This window comes from Seriola lalandi, unplaced genomic scaffold, assembly GCF_002814215.2.
Source record: "Seriola lalandi dorsalis isolate HSWRI2012SDOR001 ecotype SW California unplaced genomic scaffold, Sedor1 jcf7180002055004, whole genome shotgun sequence".
In the NCBI taxonomy this organism is placed as follows: domain Eukaryota; kingdom Metazoa; phylum Chordata; class Actinopteri; order Carangiformes; family Carangidae; genus Seriola; species Seriola lalandi.
In genome coordinates, this window is record NW_019525548.1 from 163,332 (window position 1) to 181,455 (window position 18,124).

The following is an 18,124-nucleotide window of genomic DNA, read 5'->3' on the forward strand; positions in this document are numbered from 1 at the left end:
TCTAACTCGCTGCCAGGAAGTGAATAAGTGTGTTTCCCCAAAATGTCCAACCAGGAGTTTGTCTTCAGTTAATCTCCAGTTTTCCTCAGATAACCCGTTTGCAAACATTTCTTTTCGTCTCTTTTGCAGTTTGAGTTTTCCCCTCAAACTCTATGCTGCTATGGAAAACAATTATGCACCATCCAACGGGACGCCGCCTACTTTAGCTACCAGAACAGGTAAGGGCTTTCGACACATTGGAGCGCACACACACACACAAACACACACACACACACACACACACACACACACACACACGCAGAGATCAAAGACCAACAGCATTCACAAAAGTTTTTTATTCACATTTAGACACTTTGCAGCCAATGAGATCAGCTCGTTTGTGTCTTGCTGTGTTTTTGCACATTGGTTATATTTCCTTACAGCATAGCATCAATCAATCAGTGCAATCACAGATGAGTTTTAATTTGGCTTCAAATGGTTACCCTGGCACCATCTCTATCTCCATAGTTCACCGTTTTTTAATTTTCATCATGTCGTCATTCATAAAGTGGGCTCCTGTCTTCTTCAGCAGTTATTCTTTATTTGTTGCACCATTTGTTTCCCCACTGAGTAAATTTACATGCACAAAACATATGACTGCTCGCATTTTCTGATATTGCGTAAATAGAGGAGGGGGAGGGAGGGGGGGTCCATTCTCACCAACAGAAGAAAGGTTCCCACTTTATAAATGAACTGAAAGGATGATGGGTCTCTGTTGCTTTACCATTTATTTATTTTTCTCCTCATTCACCCTTTCATGTTTGGAGACTCGTATCCTCACTCCCGTCCTCCTCCACAGCTCCTAGTGGTCTCTCATGTTGCTGTAATGTTGTTGTTGTTTACCACTGGACGTCTGACGCTAATCTTTGCTTTGCCTTGGCTCTCTGTCCTCTGTTGGTTGTTGTTCACATCCTGTCCGTCCCCCATCCCCCCCCCCATGTCCTCCCTCCCCCTCTCTGTCCCTCCATTGTCTCCGTCTGACCTGTAACGATTTATTTCACGCTTTTTTAATATCATTTTGACCTCCCCCATCTCCCCCCCCCTCCCCTTCTCCCCTTCTCTCCCTCCTTTTTTTAACGCTTGTGATGTCTGCATTGGCCTGCTTTGGTGTGACCAATCATCCACTCCGAAATTTACGCGCAAAATCAAAACACCCGCCCACACAAAAACCCTGCATCACGATTGGCTGCTGGCGACGACCTACCTTGCCCTCTGCCTCCTCCTGTGTGTCCGCCCCCTGGCCTGTCCTGCCCTGCCCTGATTGGCGGCTGCTTCTTCGTGCCCTCTCTGTGATTGGCTGTGCTGATGGCGAACGGTGTAGTTCACCAAAATATGGGCTTCTTGCTGACAGGTACCACTTCTGTGAGAAGTGTTTCAACGAAATCCAGGGCGAGAGTGTTTCCCTGGGGGATGACCCCTCCCAGCCTCAGACGTGAGTACCACCCAACTCTCCGCCTTCCTTTCACACACAACAGATAACGGCTCTCGCATCAAGTAGCGTCTATCCAGATGAGCAGTCCTGCAACATCACCAAGACAACACAAGCATCAGAACCCTTTAACATCCAGTATTTCCCCTTGTATTTCCTGTAGGATGTCCACAGTGTCTGACAGTATCACACATATATATTCAGCTTGTTTCTTATTGAAGCTGTTTACTCTCTTTACCCCAAACAGAGTTCTGTGGGACTGAGTGATGTTTGTAGTTACTGACCTCAGTGTCCGAGACAGAAAGATCATGAATATCATGTTTTTTCTAGCTTGTTGAAATGTGTAAGATGAACAGAAGTGTTGAGTAAAGTTGTGCAAAGACATTTAAAAAAAAAAAAAGAAGAAAAATTCAATCAAAGCAGCAGATGCTTGATTTTCCTGATGTTTAGTCTCAAGTATGGGTGAACACTGAATACTACATTTCCCATAATGCAACTGGGTTGTAACTTTCATTGGCCCCTCCCTGCACATTCAGTTTCTATCAGAAGCTCTGTAAAAAGCTTCAAGTCTTGAACCCGGGTCGAGATAACCCTTGATGACATCACTGTGACATCATCCAGGTTGTTTTCTCAAACACCTGAAGACGTTGTTGAGTTGTCGTAGTGGTGATATTAGCACTGCTCATGATGAATAAACAAAACTTCACGTGTGTCCTTTTTAAAACATGAATCCCTCTGTTTTTTTATTTGCTGATTTCATCCTTTTATTATATAAATCTTATTTATTTACATTATTACATCATATAGTTTAATTCTTTCACTAACTAACCATCATGTTTTATTTAAGCCCTGTTTATATCTCTCATCTTAAAGGTCGTGTGTACAAATAATCAGTGTAACAATAAATTGTGATAAGAATATGTAGCTGGTGTTTTGAATCTCTTTAAGCATTTCCTGAATTTTTGGAAACAGGATTCTGCAGTTTACAGGTGAAAACATTGATGACTTTGTTGTGTCAGTTACAGAAGTTTGTTTTCTGGTATTTCCCACAGGTCCATCAACAAAGACCAGTTCCAGCGAAAGAAGAACGACACACTTGATCCTGAGTTGTACGTCCCCTTCTTATCTCGTTAACCTTTATACCGCTGCAGGATGATGTGGATATTATGTATTTAGTCTAGATTTTATATTTAGATGTTTGTTTTTATTCAAGCTGTTGGATTAGGTTAATGTGATTAAGTGATTATTATTTGTGAAATATAGCAAGCAGATAAAATATATTTTAGTTATTGTTATTTAACAGCAGCGCAGCTCCTGTAGAAGAACCAGTGTTTCCATCATGCGTGAAATGTCGCCTTATTAACTTTGATTGTTGTCGTCTGCCTTTTGTCTCCTCTCTGCTCAGGCTTGTGGAATGTACCGACTGTGGCCGTAAAATGCACCAGATCTGTGTCCTGCATCATGACACCATATGGCCGTCAGGGTGAGCCAGCTACCACGCACACACACACACACACATACACTCTGTACATTGCTGATCTGTGACTGGGTCTGGAAAATGAATTTGGCCTTTTGTGTTCTTTGATAAGCTCCAGAATCGGTACAGATGCTGTAGAAAGTACATTTCTCGGTCCCTCCAGAAAGTCACGATCTCGACTCATTTTTGTCCAATCGCCGCAACTTTTCCCACAAATTTGACCAATCATCAAAGTTTTCCCACGAGTTGAACCAATCACACCAGTCCCTGCACCAAACTCACTTCCTTGTTTCTGGGGTTGAAGCTTGTTTGTGAAGCTGCAGACGTGTGTGACATGAACGTCCCACATTTACCAACAAGCTGTCACTGTTAAAGACCGTGTGAAGACATTCCCAGATGTTTTACACGAAAGCAGAGTTAAATAGTTTTGCAGCTGAAATAAAATATCTACAGTTCAAATAATCCGGTTGATATTTATCTACAGTTTTAAGCTGTTGAAGATCCGATCATCACTCAAGAGTCCGTCATGTAGAGAGCTGATAAAAACATATCATATTGACATTTAAGGTGTATTGATTGATTTCCAAACGTCAATCACACATCAAGTAACACTCAAGGAAACATTCCACCTTAAAAGATGCCAGTAGCTGCCGGTCGCCTCTGAGCTGCTGAGTGAATTAAATCATTAATCAGTAAAGATGAAAAGAGAGAAAATATAATTTCAGTCATCATTCACTCCTGATGAAACTGGAAACTGCACTGGATTTATTCTCACTGGTGCAAGTTGTCTTCAGTTTTAATGAATAATTATAATTTATTATTTTTAATGAAGATAGTGACAATTTTTTTTGCAATTTTTATTTTCTCCCTCAGTTTCATTGCATAAAAAAACATCGCAATTTTTAAGAAAAGCTGCCAAAAAATCAGGTGTTTCAGCTGCAAGAATCCCCCCAAAAAAAGCCTGTGAAATTCTGGAGGGACTGAGTCGTTAAGCCTTGACACACATTTTCATTTAGCTGCAGAGAATGCTGTCTTTAGCAAATTGTTAAAGCTCATAACAGCGTACCGACATTTTGAGGAGCAGTTTGGAAACTGAAAATATGTAGGTGTTTCACATCAAGACTAAAGGGCGGCTGCAACAGATGCACAAAGGTCTTGCAGCTCGAGTGAGAAACGAGTCTTAAAGTTTGATTTCCCTTCATGTGTGATCTGTTTGTAATTAAAAGATGGAAGCAACTTCTGAGTCATTACAGTTGTTTAAAGAAAGAGAGACTGACATCAAAGGCCAAATCACCTCTTGATTAAAGCCACTTCATCACTGTCAACGATGCTGATTGTGACGGAGCGGATGGTAACCTGCAAGTTTAACCATTTACTCTTTTATTTCCCCCCTAACCACCAGCTTTGTGTGCGACAACTGCCTCAAAAAGGCAAATAAGACGCGGAAAGAGAACAAATACGCAGCCAAAAGTAAGTGGAGTGTGTCTGTGTTTTCATCTGAGGTGTTGATACTTTTCTAATTTTGATTTGATTTGTATAATGTAGTCAGTAATTGAGATTTCTGCCACGGCTGCTCCGCGGTTCATATCTTCTTGCCTTGTCTGTTTCCTTCTCTCCGTGATCGACATATTCACCTCGCTCCCTCTGTGAAAAACAACCTGCAGACAGAGCCAGTGGCTTTCAGTATAAATGTTTTAATGTGGAGTTTGAAAGAGGAAGTAGGGAGAGAGAGAGAAAAGAGGAACAAAAATGAAGGCAAATTTGCAAACTATAAAATAAACATGGACATGACAGAAGGAGGAAGGGTATAACTTTTCGCTGTTACATCACCGCCGTCACTGAGTGCTCTAAAAAAAAAACACAAAGGTGTGTCTCATGAATGAGAAGAGTTGCCGTACAAAAGGTACCACCGCCAGTGTGACGGTCAGCGGTCTGTGTGTGACCGTCTCCAGAAACTGAGAATCCTGCCGGGTAGTTTACACCGAGGAAAACCCGAGGGCACACAGCTCTGTTATTATGTGAAACTGTGTCTGCTAATTAATATCAGATTCAAAGGATGTTGTGGTTAGAAAATATTCAAACGTACTGACGTTTCATACGAGGTGAGGCAGCGTTTATCAGCCATCTAGACACATCAGAGCCTGTTTGGTTTAATATGTAGATCCTCATCTTTTAAGAAAAAAACATTTAATTTCCTGCTTTATTTGTTTTCTGTGCAACTAACAACTTCAAAACATGAACCAAACTATGATTTCACTGAATAATTTTACCGCTGATTGAATTGTCTTTTTAGCTCAGATATTTTCCCATCAATCCACTCTATAATAAACTAAAGAACTTACAGGAAACACAATCCTTCATCTGGATAATAAAAAATAATGATTTTATTTGATTATTTTATTATCATTAATAATCCACCTCTTTCTTTGTTTGGCAGGGCTTCCCCAGACCAAGCTGGGGAGCTATTTGGAGTCACGAGTGAACGACTACCTCAAGCGGCAGATCAACATTGATGCTGGCGAGGTCACCATCCGAGTGGTCCACGTCTCGGACAAGGTGGTCGAGGTCAAGCCGGGCATGAAGTCCAGGTAGGAGGTTGAAGTTCTGAGTTTTAACGAGTTGGTGAGACAAACAGCAACAAATGTTTAGGTCCTGCAGCAGGTCAGACGCCTGGCCCGGGTTAGATGATCCGGAGCTGGACACACGTTTTACACAGCAGCATTTGCATCAGGGTGAAGTAAGTTTGTAATGATCAGCGGCGCTCGTATCATCAGTAGCTGTGATCAGACAAAGTTTCCTGAGGGGAAACTTTGCTCAAGCAGCAGTTCCTCCACATCACTGCAAAGACAAATGCACATTGTTGTAGCTAGGCAACAGCCGGACTGGCCACGGTGCACAGAGGAGAAGGTAACCCAACAAGAGGGAGTTTGTTTACTGAACATGTGGTGGAACATAAATGCACATTAACAAGTTGGATTTCAGAGGCAACAATAGATTTTCCAAACCTCCCACAGCTGCAGCTGCACAACAGCGTTTGAGGGTTGGAGTTGTCGAGTTAATTTAAACATTAAGAAACACAGTATTGATGCCAGGTCATAATCCGTTTTTGCGTCTGTTCTGTGCTGCGGTTGTCGTATTCTCTCATTTTGAACCGGCTAATTATGAGACGAACGCTGCAACGTGACGATGTTCTCCTGCTGTGTTACCGTGGTTACTGTCACTCAACGACGACAACATCTGAAATGTTGCTGTGCAAAACTCGTAGAACCTCTCAGTCACCGCTCGCTGACGGGACCTCGCAAAACAGGCTGAGGTGACAGAGGGACACGTTTTAATGGATGTATTATTGGATTGAAGCTAATTTAGCTACTTGTACATGGACTGTTACTATGGTTACTATCGCTCAGTGCGTGAAAACGCGAAATGTTCCGGTGCGAAACTCATAACCCCTCAGCTGCGATCCCAGTTGTATCCAGGGGGTCGGGTCGTAATAGTGAACACTGATTTTAGTAGCAGGTGGTGAAATGATTCATCAATAATGTCACATTTTTACTCAGAAATTCCAATAAGCGAATTAAAGTCTGTGTGATCAGTATGTGACGGTGTCTCCACATGGGTTCTGCTTGGACAGTCCAAGTTTATTTATTTTTTTATTCCCACTCTGTCCCTGAATACTAAGAAATATTAAGAAATGACTTACTGGTTATCAGCAGCAGAAACCACAGCGAGCAGCAAGAATCTCTCCTGTCTGTCTGTGTGAAAAGAAACCACATTTTGATTTTGGGACGGTTTGCATTCACCTTGGGACGGTTAAAATACTTTTTCAGGACAGTGGTGAAAAAAGTGAGTCTGGAGCCCTGATTTAAAAACATGTTGTATTTCATCTGTTTTTCTCACCTGGCTGTTGTTGTTGTTGTTGTTTTTGTTCATCCAGGTTTGTGGACAGCGGAGAGATGTCCGAGTCCTTCCCGTACAGGATGAAAGCCTTGTTTGCGTTCGAGGACATTGACGGAGCGGACGTGTGTTTTTTCGGCATGCACGTCCAAGAGTACGGCTCGGACTGCCCGCCCCCCAATCAGAGACGAGTGTACATCTCTTACCTGGACAGCGTGCACTTCTTCCAACCTCGACACCTCAGGACCGCCGTCTACCATGAGATCCTGATAGGCTACCTGGAGTACGTCAGGAGGCAGGGGTAAGAGAAAAGTTTAGACCCTCTTAAAACATGAAAATCCAAAACTGAGCAGCTGAAAACTATTTCTCCAAATGAAAACTCAGAGCATCAGCTTCAACATTAAGATTGAGCCCATTATGCAGCGTAAAGTCATTCCTGTATTCATTAGGCTTTGTGTTCCAGACGCTGCTACAGATGAAAATGAGTAAGCAGATGGACTAAAAGGAAATCAGTTTACACTAGTTTAGTGGCCTCAGTGAATACAACCTCATGTCTCCCTGTTTCAGGTTTACGACGGGTCACATCTGGGCCTGTCCGCCCAGTGAAGGGGACGATTACATCTTCCACTGTCACCCAATGGACCAGAAGATCCCGAAGCCGAAACGCCTGCAGGAGTGGTACAAGAAGATGCTGGACAAGGCTGTTGCTGAGCGCATTGTCCACGATTACAAGGTGAGACGTTCTTCACATTCAGTGCACTGCAGTTAACATTGTGATTTCACTGCAGAAAGCCAGTTCCCAGGATGTTCAGTGATTTGACTCTTTTGAATTTTGCAAATACTGTTGAGAAAACAATCTCGCCACATGAAAGTGCATTTACCAGCTGTTCTGGGGGCTTTCAATCATATCACATTTTAAAGATTCAAATTTAATGACAACTGGGCATACTCCATCTGGCAAAGAATATCATGAGATATGATTGAAAGCCCCAGAACAGCCACTAAATGGACCCTGTTGTGAGATTGTGTCCTCGAGCGTTTTTATTCCTCCACGCCGACGACAGTCAGAGCCATGTTGTCCGTCCCATTCTTGTGGACACGATATCTCAGCAACACCTCGACATAACTTCTTCAAATTTGGCACAAATATTCACTAGCACTCAAAGATGAACTGATTCGATTTTAGGGGTCAAAGGTCAGAAGTCAAGGGCGTTGTGACCTCAGGAAACATAGTTTGTGGCCTTGTGAACGCAATATCTCCACAGTACCTTGAGGGAATTAACTTAAATGTGGTGAAAAGATTCACCTGGACTCGAGGACGAACTGATTAAATTCATGTGGTCAAAGGTCGAGGTCACGATGACCTCACAAAACATGATTTTTGGCCTTGCAATATCTCGAGAACTCCTCAAAGGGAGTTCTACTTTCATAACGTTTTGTTGTTTCCGTCGACGGTGCCGAAGCTCATTACGACATTAACAGCATCACAAGAATTTAACGGTCGTCTCTTTGTCCGTCTTCGTCCCGCAGGACATCTTCAAGCAGGCAACAGAGGACCGGCTGACCAGCGCCAAGGAGCTGCCGTACTTTGAGGGCGACTTCTGGCCAAACGTGCTGGAGGAGAGCATCAAGGAGCTGGAGCAGGAGGAGGAGGAGAGGAAGAGGGAGGAGAACAGCACCTCCAACGAGAGCACCGATGTGAGTAGAGTAAGAGTCCGCACGTATTCAGCCTCATTTATGTCATAAAATATACATATATAAATATAAATGGTGTGTACTGAAATTGACCTTTTTAAACATTCACAGGCCACAAAAGGAGACAGCAAGAATGCCAAAAAGAAGAACAACAAAAAGACAAGCAAGAACAAGAGTAGCTTGAGCCGAGCCAATAAGAAAAAACCAGGGATGCCCAACGTTTCCAATGACCTCTCCCAGAAACTCTACGCCACCATGGAGAAACATAAGGAGGTATGTGTGATTGTAGCTAAAGATATTTATTGTTTTATTGGATTATAAAACAATGAGACCATTAAATTGACTCGTGTCATCAGAGTTGTTACGTCGACTCTGCGTCCGGGACCTTTACCTTCACCAACAGCAGACAAATAGTGGATTAAAGCACCTGTGATCTATACGTCTGTTTTAACAGTGGATCACGTGATCACCTGTATGTGAAGGGTGTTGCTTATAGTGATGAACCCACACAAAGTTCCCCTGAGCTCTGCGTAGCATTTCAGCTCATCAAACAAGTAAACGTGGATGTAAACAATGCACCACTTTAAAATATAATTAATTTGCTTTACAAATATTTTAAGGGAAAGGAAATGCATTTGATATGTTTTGTTAGACCGAAAGGAAACACACGAAACCCTTTTACATTGATGGATAACATTACCTGTTAATGATCGCTACATGAGGAAAAAATTAACACTATTCAGTAATTGTATATTAATAAATTGTGAACAGAGGATAAAAGAATCCGCAGGAATGACAAAAGGACAGGATGCTTTTAGCTCCGTATCAGAAACGATCTCCGTGCAGACTCACACACACACATACCTGCGCAGTCACGTACACTGGGCATGTGTGAGCCGGTGTAAACAGGAAACAGATTGTCTACTCTGCAGTTGATTAGTTGCAAAAAAAATACTACGATCGAGGAACAACAAAGACAGCTGCAGCGTTAAAATACAGAGTTTAACCGAACAACAGCTGCTAGCAAAGACAACAAGGTCGGTAACGCCTGTGATTCGTTATGTGTGTCGTGTGGACGGGAGGAGGAAACGTAGCAAAGGGATCAGTAGTGCGTACAAAGCATCACAGATGACCCTCTCCCCTCTATTCCCAGGTCTTCTTCGTCATCCGCCTCATTGCCGGCCCCACCGCAAACTCCCTGCCCCCCATCACTGACGTGGACCCCCTGATGGCCTGCGACCTGATGGACGGCCGCGACGCCTTCCTGACTCTGGCCAGGGACAAGCACCTGGAGTTCAGCTCCCTCAGGAGGTCCAAGTGGAGCTCCATGTGTATGTTGGTGGAGCTGCACAACCAGAGCCAGGACCGCTTCGTCTACACCTGCAACGAGTGCAAACACCACGTGGAGACCCGCTTCCACTGCACCGTCTGCGAGGTGAGAATCCAGAATCTCTCTTTTGATACGAGACCCTGTGAATATTTTAAATACTGTGATGTGTTTTTCATGTTGAGAAATCTTGAAATGAAACACTGAGAGGAAAACGTTCTCCAGTTGGGCAGTAATATTAGTCAGCTGACGTTTCTCAGAAACATCGTATTTCAGAGAACAAATATTCAGGTTTTCTCTTTCATGAACTGGCTGCTGAATAAATAAGGAAAGAGATTTTTTTTTTTAAACAGAAACCTGGTGAATAAACAGATGTGCTTTTTTGTTTTCCTCCCTCCCCTCCAACTGGGAACAGTGAAATTCCCTTGTATTTCAGTCAGTGTTGTTGTAACTCCACTGCAATGTGGATCTGTTGACTTGACTGTTTTGAATTCAGTGGCATCTGCAAGTCCAGACAATACTTCTGTTGGCTGGAGTGTTTATTCTCAGCATTCCCGGATTACAGTGAGAAAACTTCATGTTGAAAGATTGACACTCGAGACTCACTCGTGTGTTTCAGCGCTACAGTTGCACAACTTTACAGAACTTTGCAAAGTTTAGCGACTGTGCAATGAGATGGATTTTTAACTTGTATTAATTAATGAAGTGCTTGTATTCATGATTATTCTCCCATCCCTCTTCTTTCCTTTCCCTCCCCAGGACTATGACTTGTGCATCACCTGCTACAACACTAAAGGTCATGAGCACAAGATGGATAAGCTGGGGCTTGGGCTAGACGACGACAGCAACAACCAGTCAGCAGCAGCTACCCAGAGCCCTGGAGACTCCCGTCGCCTCAGCATCCAGCGCTGCATCCAGTCACTGGTCCACGCGTGCCAATGCCGCAACGCCAACTGCTCCCTGCCATCCTGCCAGAAGATGAAGCGCGTCGTTCAGCACACAAAAGGCTGCAAGCGCAAGACGAATGGCGGCTGCCCCATCTGCAAGCAGCTCATCGCTCTGTGTTGCTACCATGCCAAACACTGTCAGGAGAACAAATGTCCCGTCCCGTTCTGTCTGAACATCAAGCAAAAGCTGCGGCAGCAGCAGCTGCAGCACCGACTCCAGCAGGCCCAGATGTTGAGGAGAAGAATGGCCAGCATGCAGAGGGTGGGGCAGCCGGCTGGAGGGCCACCGGGAGGACCTGTGGTAGGACTTCCATCACCAGGGAACAACGGTACCACAGCACCCAGTACCCCAACGTCTGGGGGAACCCAACCCCCAACCCCTCAGACCCCAACTCAGACCATGCCTCCAGTCCAGCAGCAAGGAATGGGCCCAGGACCTGGAGTCCAGCAGCAGCAACAGCAGCCAGGTGGGATGCCCTCACAGGGTGGCATGCCTCCTCAGCACACCCTCCACCACCAGTTTCAGCAGATGGCAGGTGGAGGTGGTGGGGCTGGAGGGATGATGAGTTCTCCCCAACATCAGCAGCAGATGCTTCCTCAGGTCCAGCAGCAGCAGCAGCAAGGTGGAGCAGGGACCAACCCTCAACAGCTCCAACAGCACCCCAACAATTTGCCTCCATATGCCAGCAGACCCCCGGGCTCCTCCCCAATCCACCAGTCCCAGGGCAAACCAGTCCTTGGGTCTGCAACACCCCCTCAGCAACAGCCTGGTGCTACTGTCATGGCTGCAAGCGTTGGGGGCCAGCAGCCTCCGAGCCAGTCGCAGGTCCAGCCTCAACTTCCACCGCAGCAACAGCAGCCTCCCTCTGGCCCCCCACCGGCAGCCGTAGAAATTGCTATGAAGATCCAACAAGTGGCAGATGCTCAGAGGAAGATGGCTCTGCAAAGACAGGCAGCTGCAGGCTTGATGCCTCCCCACCCCCACCATCAACAGGGTCAAGGTCAACAGATGAGCATGGGGCACCCGGGGGCAGTAGGAATGGTCGGACCCCAGGGCATGGCACCACAGACGGCAGCGGTGGCAGCCGCTCGGGCCCACATGGATCAACAACAAGGCGCTCCACCAGGGATGATGGTTGGCGCTGGGGGGCCCATGCAGCAACCCCCTCCGCAGGGTAGTCTGCCCCAGGGCCAGCTCCCCCCTCAGGTGCAGCTTCAACAGCAGAGGATGGGTGCACCACTTCAAAACCCTCAACAGCAACAACAGCAGTGGGCAAGCCAGGGGATCCCTCCCCAGCAGAGACAAGCGATGATGAACCAAATGGGCCATCAAGCCATGATGACCGCTCAGCAGCAGCAGCAAATGCAACAACAACAACAGCAGCAACAGCAGCAACAGCAGCAGCACCAACAAGCTCAGGGCCACGCTGCCTTGATAAACATGGCGCAACAGCAAGGTGCTGGGGGCGGGGTACCAGGAGGGGCTGTCCCCGTGGGCACCGGTGTCCCAGGGGCAGGTGCCGCTGGTGGGAACATCCCCCAGGCAGCTCTTCAGGACCTGTTACGGACTCTTCGCTCGCCCAGCTCACCGCTCCAGCAGCAGCAGGTCCTCAACATCCTGCGGTCCAATCCACAGCTCATGGCTGCTTTCATTAAGCAGAGGGCCTCAAAATACAAGGGGGTGCAGGGAGGGCCTGGTGGACCAGGTGGTGTGCCGGGAGGTCCCGGTCCCACAGGGGGTCCTGTTGGTAATGTCATGGCAGGAGGGGGCCCGCAAGTGAACATGAATGCTGCAGGTGCTGGCCAGCCAGGGATGCACATGGGGGGTCAGGGAGGGACAAATGTCAACATGGCCACTATGGCCCAGCTGCAGCAGGTGCAGCAGCAGCAGCTTCAGCAGCAGCAGCTTCAGCAGCAGCAGCAGCAGAGGCCGATGCTCAGTGGGTTACAGCAGCAGCAGGTGGCAGCTCTCCAGCAGCAGCAGCAGCAACAGCAGCAGCAGCAGCAAGGGGGAGGAAGGGGGATGCAGGGCCAGGGGCAACAGATGGGAAATCTCAATAACACCCAGTTTAGAGAGATTCTCATGAGACGGCATCTCCAGCAGCAGCAACAACAGCAGCAGCAGCAGCAACAACAGCAGCAGCAGCAGCAGCAGCAGCAAATGGGAGTAAATCACGGTCAGTTCCAGCAGCCACAGCCCCCACAGGGGCAGAGCTACATGGGACAGCCTGGGATGCAGCCTCCTACAGTGGGACAGGGCCCAGCTGGGGGGCCCCCTCTTGGCCCCCAGCAGCCTGGTGGTCCCCAAGGCCAACAGGGGCAAGGTTACCCGGGGTCAGTGACCCAGCAGCAGGCCACAGCTGCACTCCAGCACAGGCTCCAGCACCAGCACCACCTCCAGATGCAGCAGCAGCAGAATGCCATGGCTGGCCTGCCGGGGGGTGATGCAGGGCCAGGTGGAGGGGGTCCTCCGCAGCCACCTCAAGGCCCTCAGCCCACTCAGAGTGGCCCCCCACCTTCGTCTTCTCAGGCCCTGCTCCAACAGGCCCTCCACCAAAGGTTGCTCCAGCAGCAGCATCTGGGCCCTGGGGGTTCACCAGCCCAGCACAGCAATCCCATGAGTCCTCAGCAGCCGCAGCAGATGGCCCAGTCCCCACACCCCCACCTTCAGGGCCAGGCGATGCCCACATCGCTGGCTAACCAGGTGCGATCACCACAGCCGTCTCCCAGACCCCAGTCACAGCCGCCGCACTCCAGCCCGTCCCCGCGCATGCAGCCTCAGCCCTCCCCGCATCACATCTCCCCCCAGATGCAAACGGGTTCCCCGCACCCGGGCCATCTGAACCAGCACCACCCAGGTATGGTGGTCCCTCCACAACAACAGCAACAACCACCAACGCAACAGCAGCAACAGAACTCTATGGAGCAGTTCGGGTCGGACCAGAGCGCTATGTTATCTCAGCTGAGCGGCATGGCCGGTCTCCACGGGCCGGGGGGCAGCGGTCAGGACCCATTGGGCCAGAATCTGAATCACAACCCTTTAGACATCATGTAGGAATTCTACCTAACGTGTCAAGTTGAGCTGGAAGCGCTCGGTGGTTCTTCGCACAAACTGCACTCACCCAGGACAGTGTTATTGTTATTAGCCTTTCTTTTTTTATACTATTATTAAATGTTATTTAAAATGTTTTCAATAAAGACGCATTGAACTGAACTTCCTATGGGAGATGAACAATAAATCAAGCAGTCGTTAAATAAATTAGAATAAATGAATTGTAAGTTATTGCTGTTAATATATTTTTTTGCCAATCGTGGACAAAGAGGGGGCGAGGGGGTTTCTCTAGCTCCTCACCTCCACCTCTTGCAGAATAGAAGAAAGGCGATATTTTCGGGGGTTCGGGGGTCTATAGGAGTAATTGCCTTTTTTAAGAAATGTTTTTAAGGTTTTGAACATGGTCAAGAATTAAAGAGGAAATGATTTAATGCAAAGAACTTTTTTATCAGTTTTGTTTCCCATCATTCAGTCTGTCTATTTCTGTTTTGCAGAGTGATGTGGATTATTATTATTATTAAATGTAAATCCAAACATGATGCATATCCTCCTTTTTAAATGTTTGGGTTTGCTTTATTTATTGTTTTCTCTTCAGGGGGTGGGGCGGGCGGGGGGGTGTTATGTACCCTGAGACTGCTACAATTCGTATAGAAATATATTTTTGTTATTGACTGTTGAAGGGGGGGGTTATTAGTGGATATTTCATTTCGCTGTAGATGTCTTTAGTTGGGTCTGTCCGGGTGGGAATAATGAACTGTCAGTGTTTTATTGCAGTGGCTGAGGGTCTGCTGTGAGTTTGAGATGTCGAACGGACATGTTGTGACGCCTCGGCCAGCGTCTACGTCGGACGTCGGCCATGCTGGAAGGGACTCCTCCCTCGCGAACATGCAAGCCCTCTCCCTCGAATGTGTGTGCACTCCTTCCTTTAAAGACACTTAACATGGAGCAGTGGAGGCTTGGGGAGGGGGGGTGCATACCTGTGTGCCTGTAACATTTTGAGTACATGGGCTGGGATGTGAAAAAAATGGGTGGGGTGGGCTCCTTTTAGTGTTTTTAGGATTCTACTGTTTGGAGTAAACAGAGGATTTTGATCCAAATGAACTGTGTTGCACAGAAATGAGGAGAAAGGAGGAGCAGTCAGTCTCCGTCTCTTTCTTCCTCGTCCCCTTTGCTGCTTCCCTTGGACTTTAAATCCCCCCCTCCTCCTCCTCCTCCTTTGGGGGAAGTTGATCTCCCTCCCCACCAACTCCATCTTTATCTTTCTGCTAAGAACTTTGGGAGTTTAATTTAATATTTTTTACTGTACAAAGGAAACACAAACTGTGGACTCAAATACTGTTTTTTATAATAAAATGAAAATTACCAATAGTGACGTGTCCTGCATGTGACTGTTTGTTAGAAATATGAGTCTAACTTTGGGCCGAGATGGCTCACTAGATCATCGTGGTAACCTACACCACACGGCTGACCTGCTCCAGGGTCGGTTAACTTCAGAGGATCGGAGTGAAACCTGTCAGCGACCCGACTACTGACCAATCAGATCACTGCAAAGATTTAGTCATCGCTGCAGGATCCTGACAGGGTCAAAGATATTGAGTTTAATGAGAAGAAATGATAAGCAAAGACTTCACACCAGGTTAGGTCAGCAGAATAAATTTTCTGTTAAAAGTTTGCATGTTCTCCCTGTACCTGCATGGGTTCTGTCCGGGTACTCCGGCTTCCTCCAGCAATCCAAAGACATGCACATTAGGTTAATTGGCGGCCCTAATGCCTTACTACTGTATACTATGACTTTTTAATGCCTTATTAAACTGACTTTTTATGCCTTACTATACTATGAAGTTTTTATGCTTTACTATACAATGACATTTTTATTTCTTATTATACTATGACTTTTTATGCCTTACTATACTATGACCATTTATGCCTTACTTTATTGACTTTTTATATCTTACTATACAATGACATTTTTATGTCTTACTATACTTTGACTTTTTATGCCTTACTATACTATAAAGTTTTTTTTACCTTACTATACTATGACATTTTTATGACTTCTTATGCCTATGACTTTATTTTTGCCTCACGTTAATGACTTTTTATGCCTTACTATACTATGACTTTTTTTGCCATAAATACACTATGCCTTTATTTTTGCCTAACTATACTATAACTTTTTATATCTTACCATACTATGATGTTTTTTTGCCTAAATATACTGACTTTTTTTGCCTTACTATACTATGAACTTTGTCACGGGGCGACACAGTGGTGCAGAACTGTCGTCTCACACTGAAAAGGCTGGAATCCGAGGCCTGGGGCCTTTCTGTGTGGAGTTTGCATGTTCTCCCTGTGCCTACATGGGTTCTCTCCAGATACTCTGGCTTTCTCACCCAATTCAAAGACATGAACATTAAATAGATAGATACTTTATTTATCCCCTAAGGGAAATTCATGTGTCCAGTAGCTCAATGGTAATAATAATAACAGTTCATAATAAATAATAAACAATAATAATTATATTAGTCCACTTCCTTTGGCTGAGTTGTTTTACAACCTGATGGCAGTAGGAACAAAGGATCTCCTGAACCTCTCTGTTCTGCAGCACAGTGAGATGAGACGCCTGCTGCTGTAGATGCTTCTCTGTCCTGCCAGAATGTTGTGGAGAGTGTGGTTGGTATTGTCTAAGATGGTCTCCATCTTACATTGCATGGGTCTCTCAACAACAGTGAGTGAGTCCAGACTCCCAGCATGAGAGCCCCCTTCCCCAATCCTTTAAACAGGATTTAAAGGCAGCAACAGAGTCAGCTAACTTGGTCCTCAGTGGAAGGCTGTTGCAGAACCGTGGAGCCAGGACTGCAAGGGATCGATCACCCTTTGTTTTTAACCTGGACTCTGGAGTAGCGAGAAAGTCAAGAAAAAGGTCATAGTATATTAAGGCATAAAAACATATCATAGCAAGGTATAAAAACGTCATCATATGGTAAACGTCATCATATGGTAAGTCATAGGGCATAAAAGGCATAAAAACATCATAGTATGGGAAGGCATAAAAAATCAAAGGTAGCAAAACACACATTCAAGTCAAACACGGAGACGTTGCGGGGATGGAGCTGGACTCTCTGGCGGTGGTGTCAGACAGGAAGACGCTATCTAAGCTACTGACCATCCTGGACACCTCCCACCCACTCCACATTGTGCTGGTCAAGCACAGGAGCACCTTCAGCGACAGACTAATCCAGCCACAATGCAACACAGCGCCACAGGAAGTCATTCCTACCTGTGGCCATCAAACTGTACAACGCTTCCCTCTGAGGGTCAATTCTACCTCATGATTCATATTTCATTTATATATATATATATATATATATATATATGAAAGTGCAATTTGGAATTTCAGTGCAATTTTCATACTAATATACTTAAATATTTCTTTACATATTTCTATGTATGTATACATTTGTCTTGTGTATATAAATCTATGTGTATATATTTAATCTTCTTTGACATATTTTTGTAGTTCACGTACTTCTTTGCTGAATAGTCCCCTTGGGATCAATAAAGTGTTCACTTTCTATGCCTTACTATACTATGACTTTTTTATGAATTTTTACGCCTTACTATATTATGACGTTTTAAATGTCTCTTTATGCTTAACTGTACTATGACTATTTAATGACTTTTTATACCTTACTATACTATGATGTTTTTATGACTTTTTATGCCTTAGTATACTATGACTTTTTTATGACTTTTTATGCCTTAATATACTATGACTTTTTATGCCTTAGTATACTATGACTTTTTTTACGACTTTTTATGCCTTAGTATACTATGACATTTTTACGACTTTTTATGCCTAACTATATTATGACTTTTTTTACGACTTTTTATGCCTTAGGATACTATGACTTTTTTTGTCGTTTTTATGCCTTACGATACTATGACTTTTTTTGTCGTTTTTATGCCTTACTATACTATGACGTTTTTATGACTTTTTATGCCTTAATATACTATGACTTTTTTACGACTTTTTATGCCTTAATATACTATGACATTTTTATAACTTTTTATGCCTTAATATACTATGACTTTTTATGCCTTAGTATACTATGACGTTTTTATGCCTTAATATACTATGACTTTTTTACGACTTTTTATGCCTTAATATACTATGACTTTTTATGCCTTAGTATACTATGACATTTTTATGACTTTTTATGCCTTAATATATTATGACTTTTTTTACGACTTTTTATGCCTT

General features: G+C 45.0%; 1 protein-coding gene across 10 annotated transcripts in view; it reads left to right on the top strand.

Annotated features, from left to right (window-relative positions):
* Positions 1-15,228, top strand: part of ep300b (EP300 lysine acetyltransferase b) — a 32,628-nt gene extending 17,400 nt beyond the window's left edge. For 3 of the 10 annotated variants that reach the window (XM_087171451.1, XM_087171455.1, XM_087171452.1), the window contains exons 19-30: positions 130-218; positions 1,361-1,471; positions 2,521-2,577; positions 2,874-2,951; positions 4,348-4,415; positions 5,383-5,533; positions 6,880-7,140; positions 7,407-7,572; positions 8,370-8,546; positions 8,646-8,807; positions 9,688-9,969; positions 10,621-15,228. In XM_087171451.1, the coding sequence (XP_087027577.1) occupies positions 130-218; positions 1,361-1,471; positions 2,521-2,577; positions 2,874-2,951; positions 4,348-4,415; positions 5,383-5,533; positions 6,880-7,140; positions 7,407-7,572; positions 8,370-8,546; positions 8,646-8,807; positions 9,688-9,969; positions 10,621-13,863 (4,845 nt within the window). In that variant the 3' untranslated portion in view covers positions 13,864-15,228. The remainder of the gene's footprint in view (positions 1-129; positions 219-1,360; positions 1,472-2,520; positions 2,578-2,873; positions 2,952-4,347; positions 4,416-5,382; positions 5,534-6,879; positions 7,141-7,406; positions 7,573-8,369; positions 8,547-8,645; positions 8,808-9,687; positions 9,970-10,620) is intronic. The other 7 variants (XM_087171453.1, XM_087171457.1, XM_087171459.1 and 4 more) reach the window with 3 other exon arrangements.
* Positions 15,229-18,124: the final 2,896 nt, after the last annotated feature.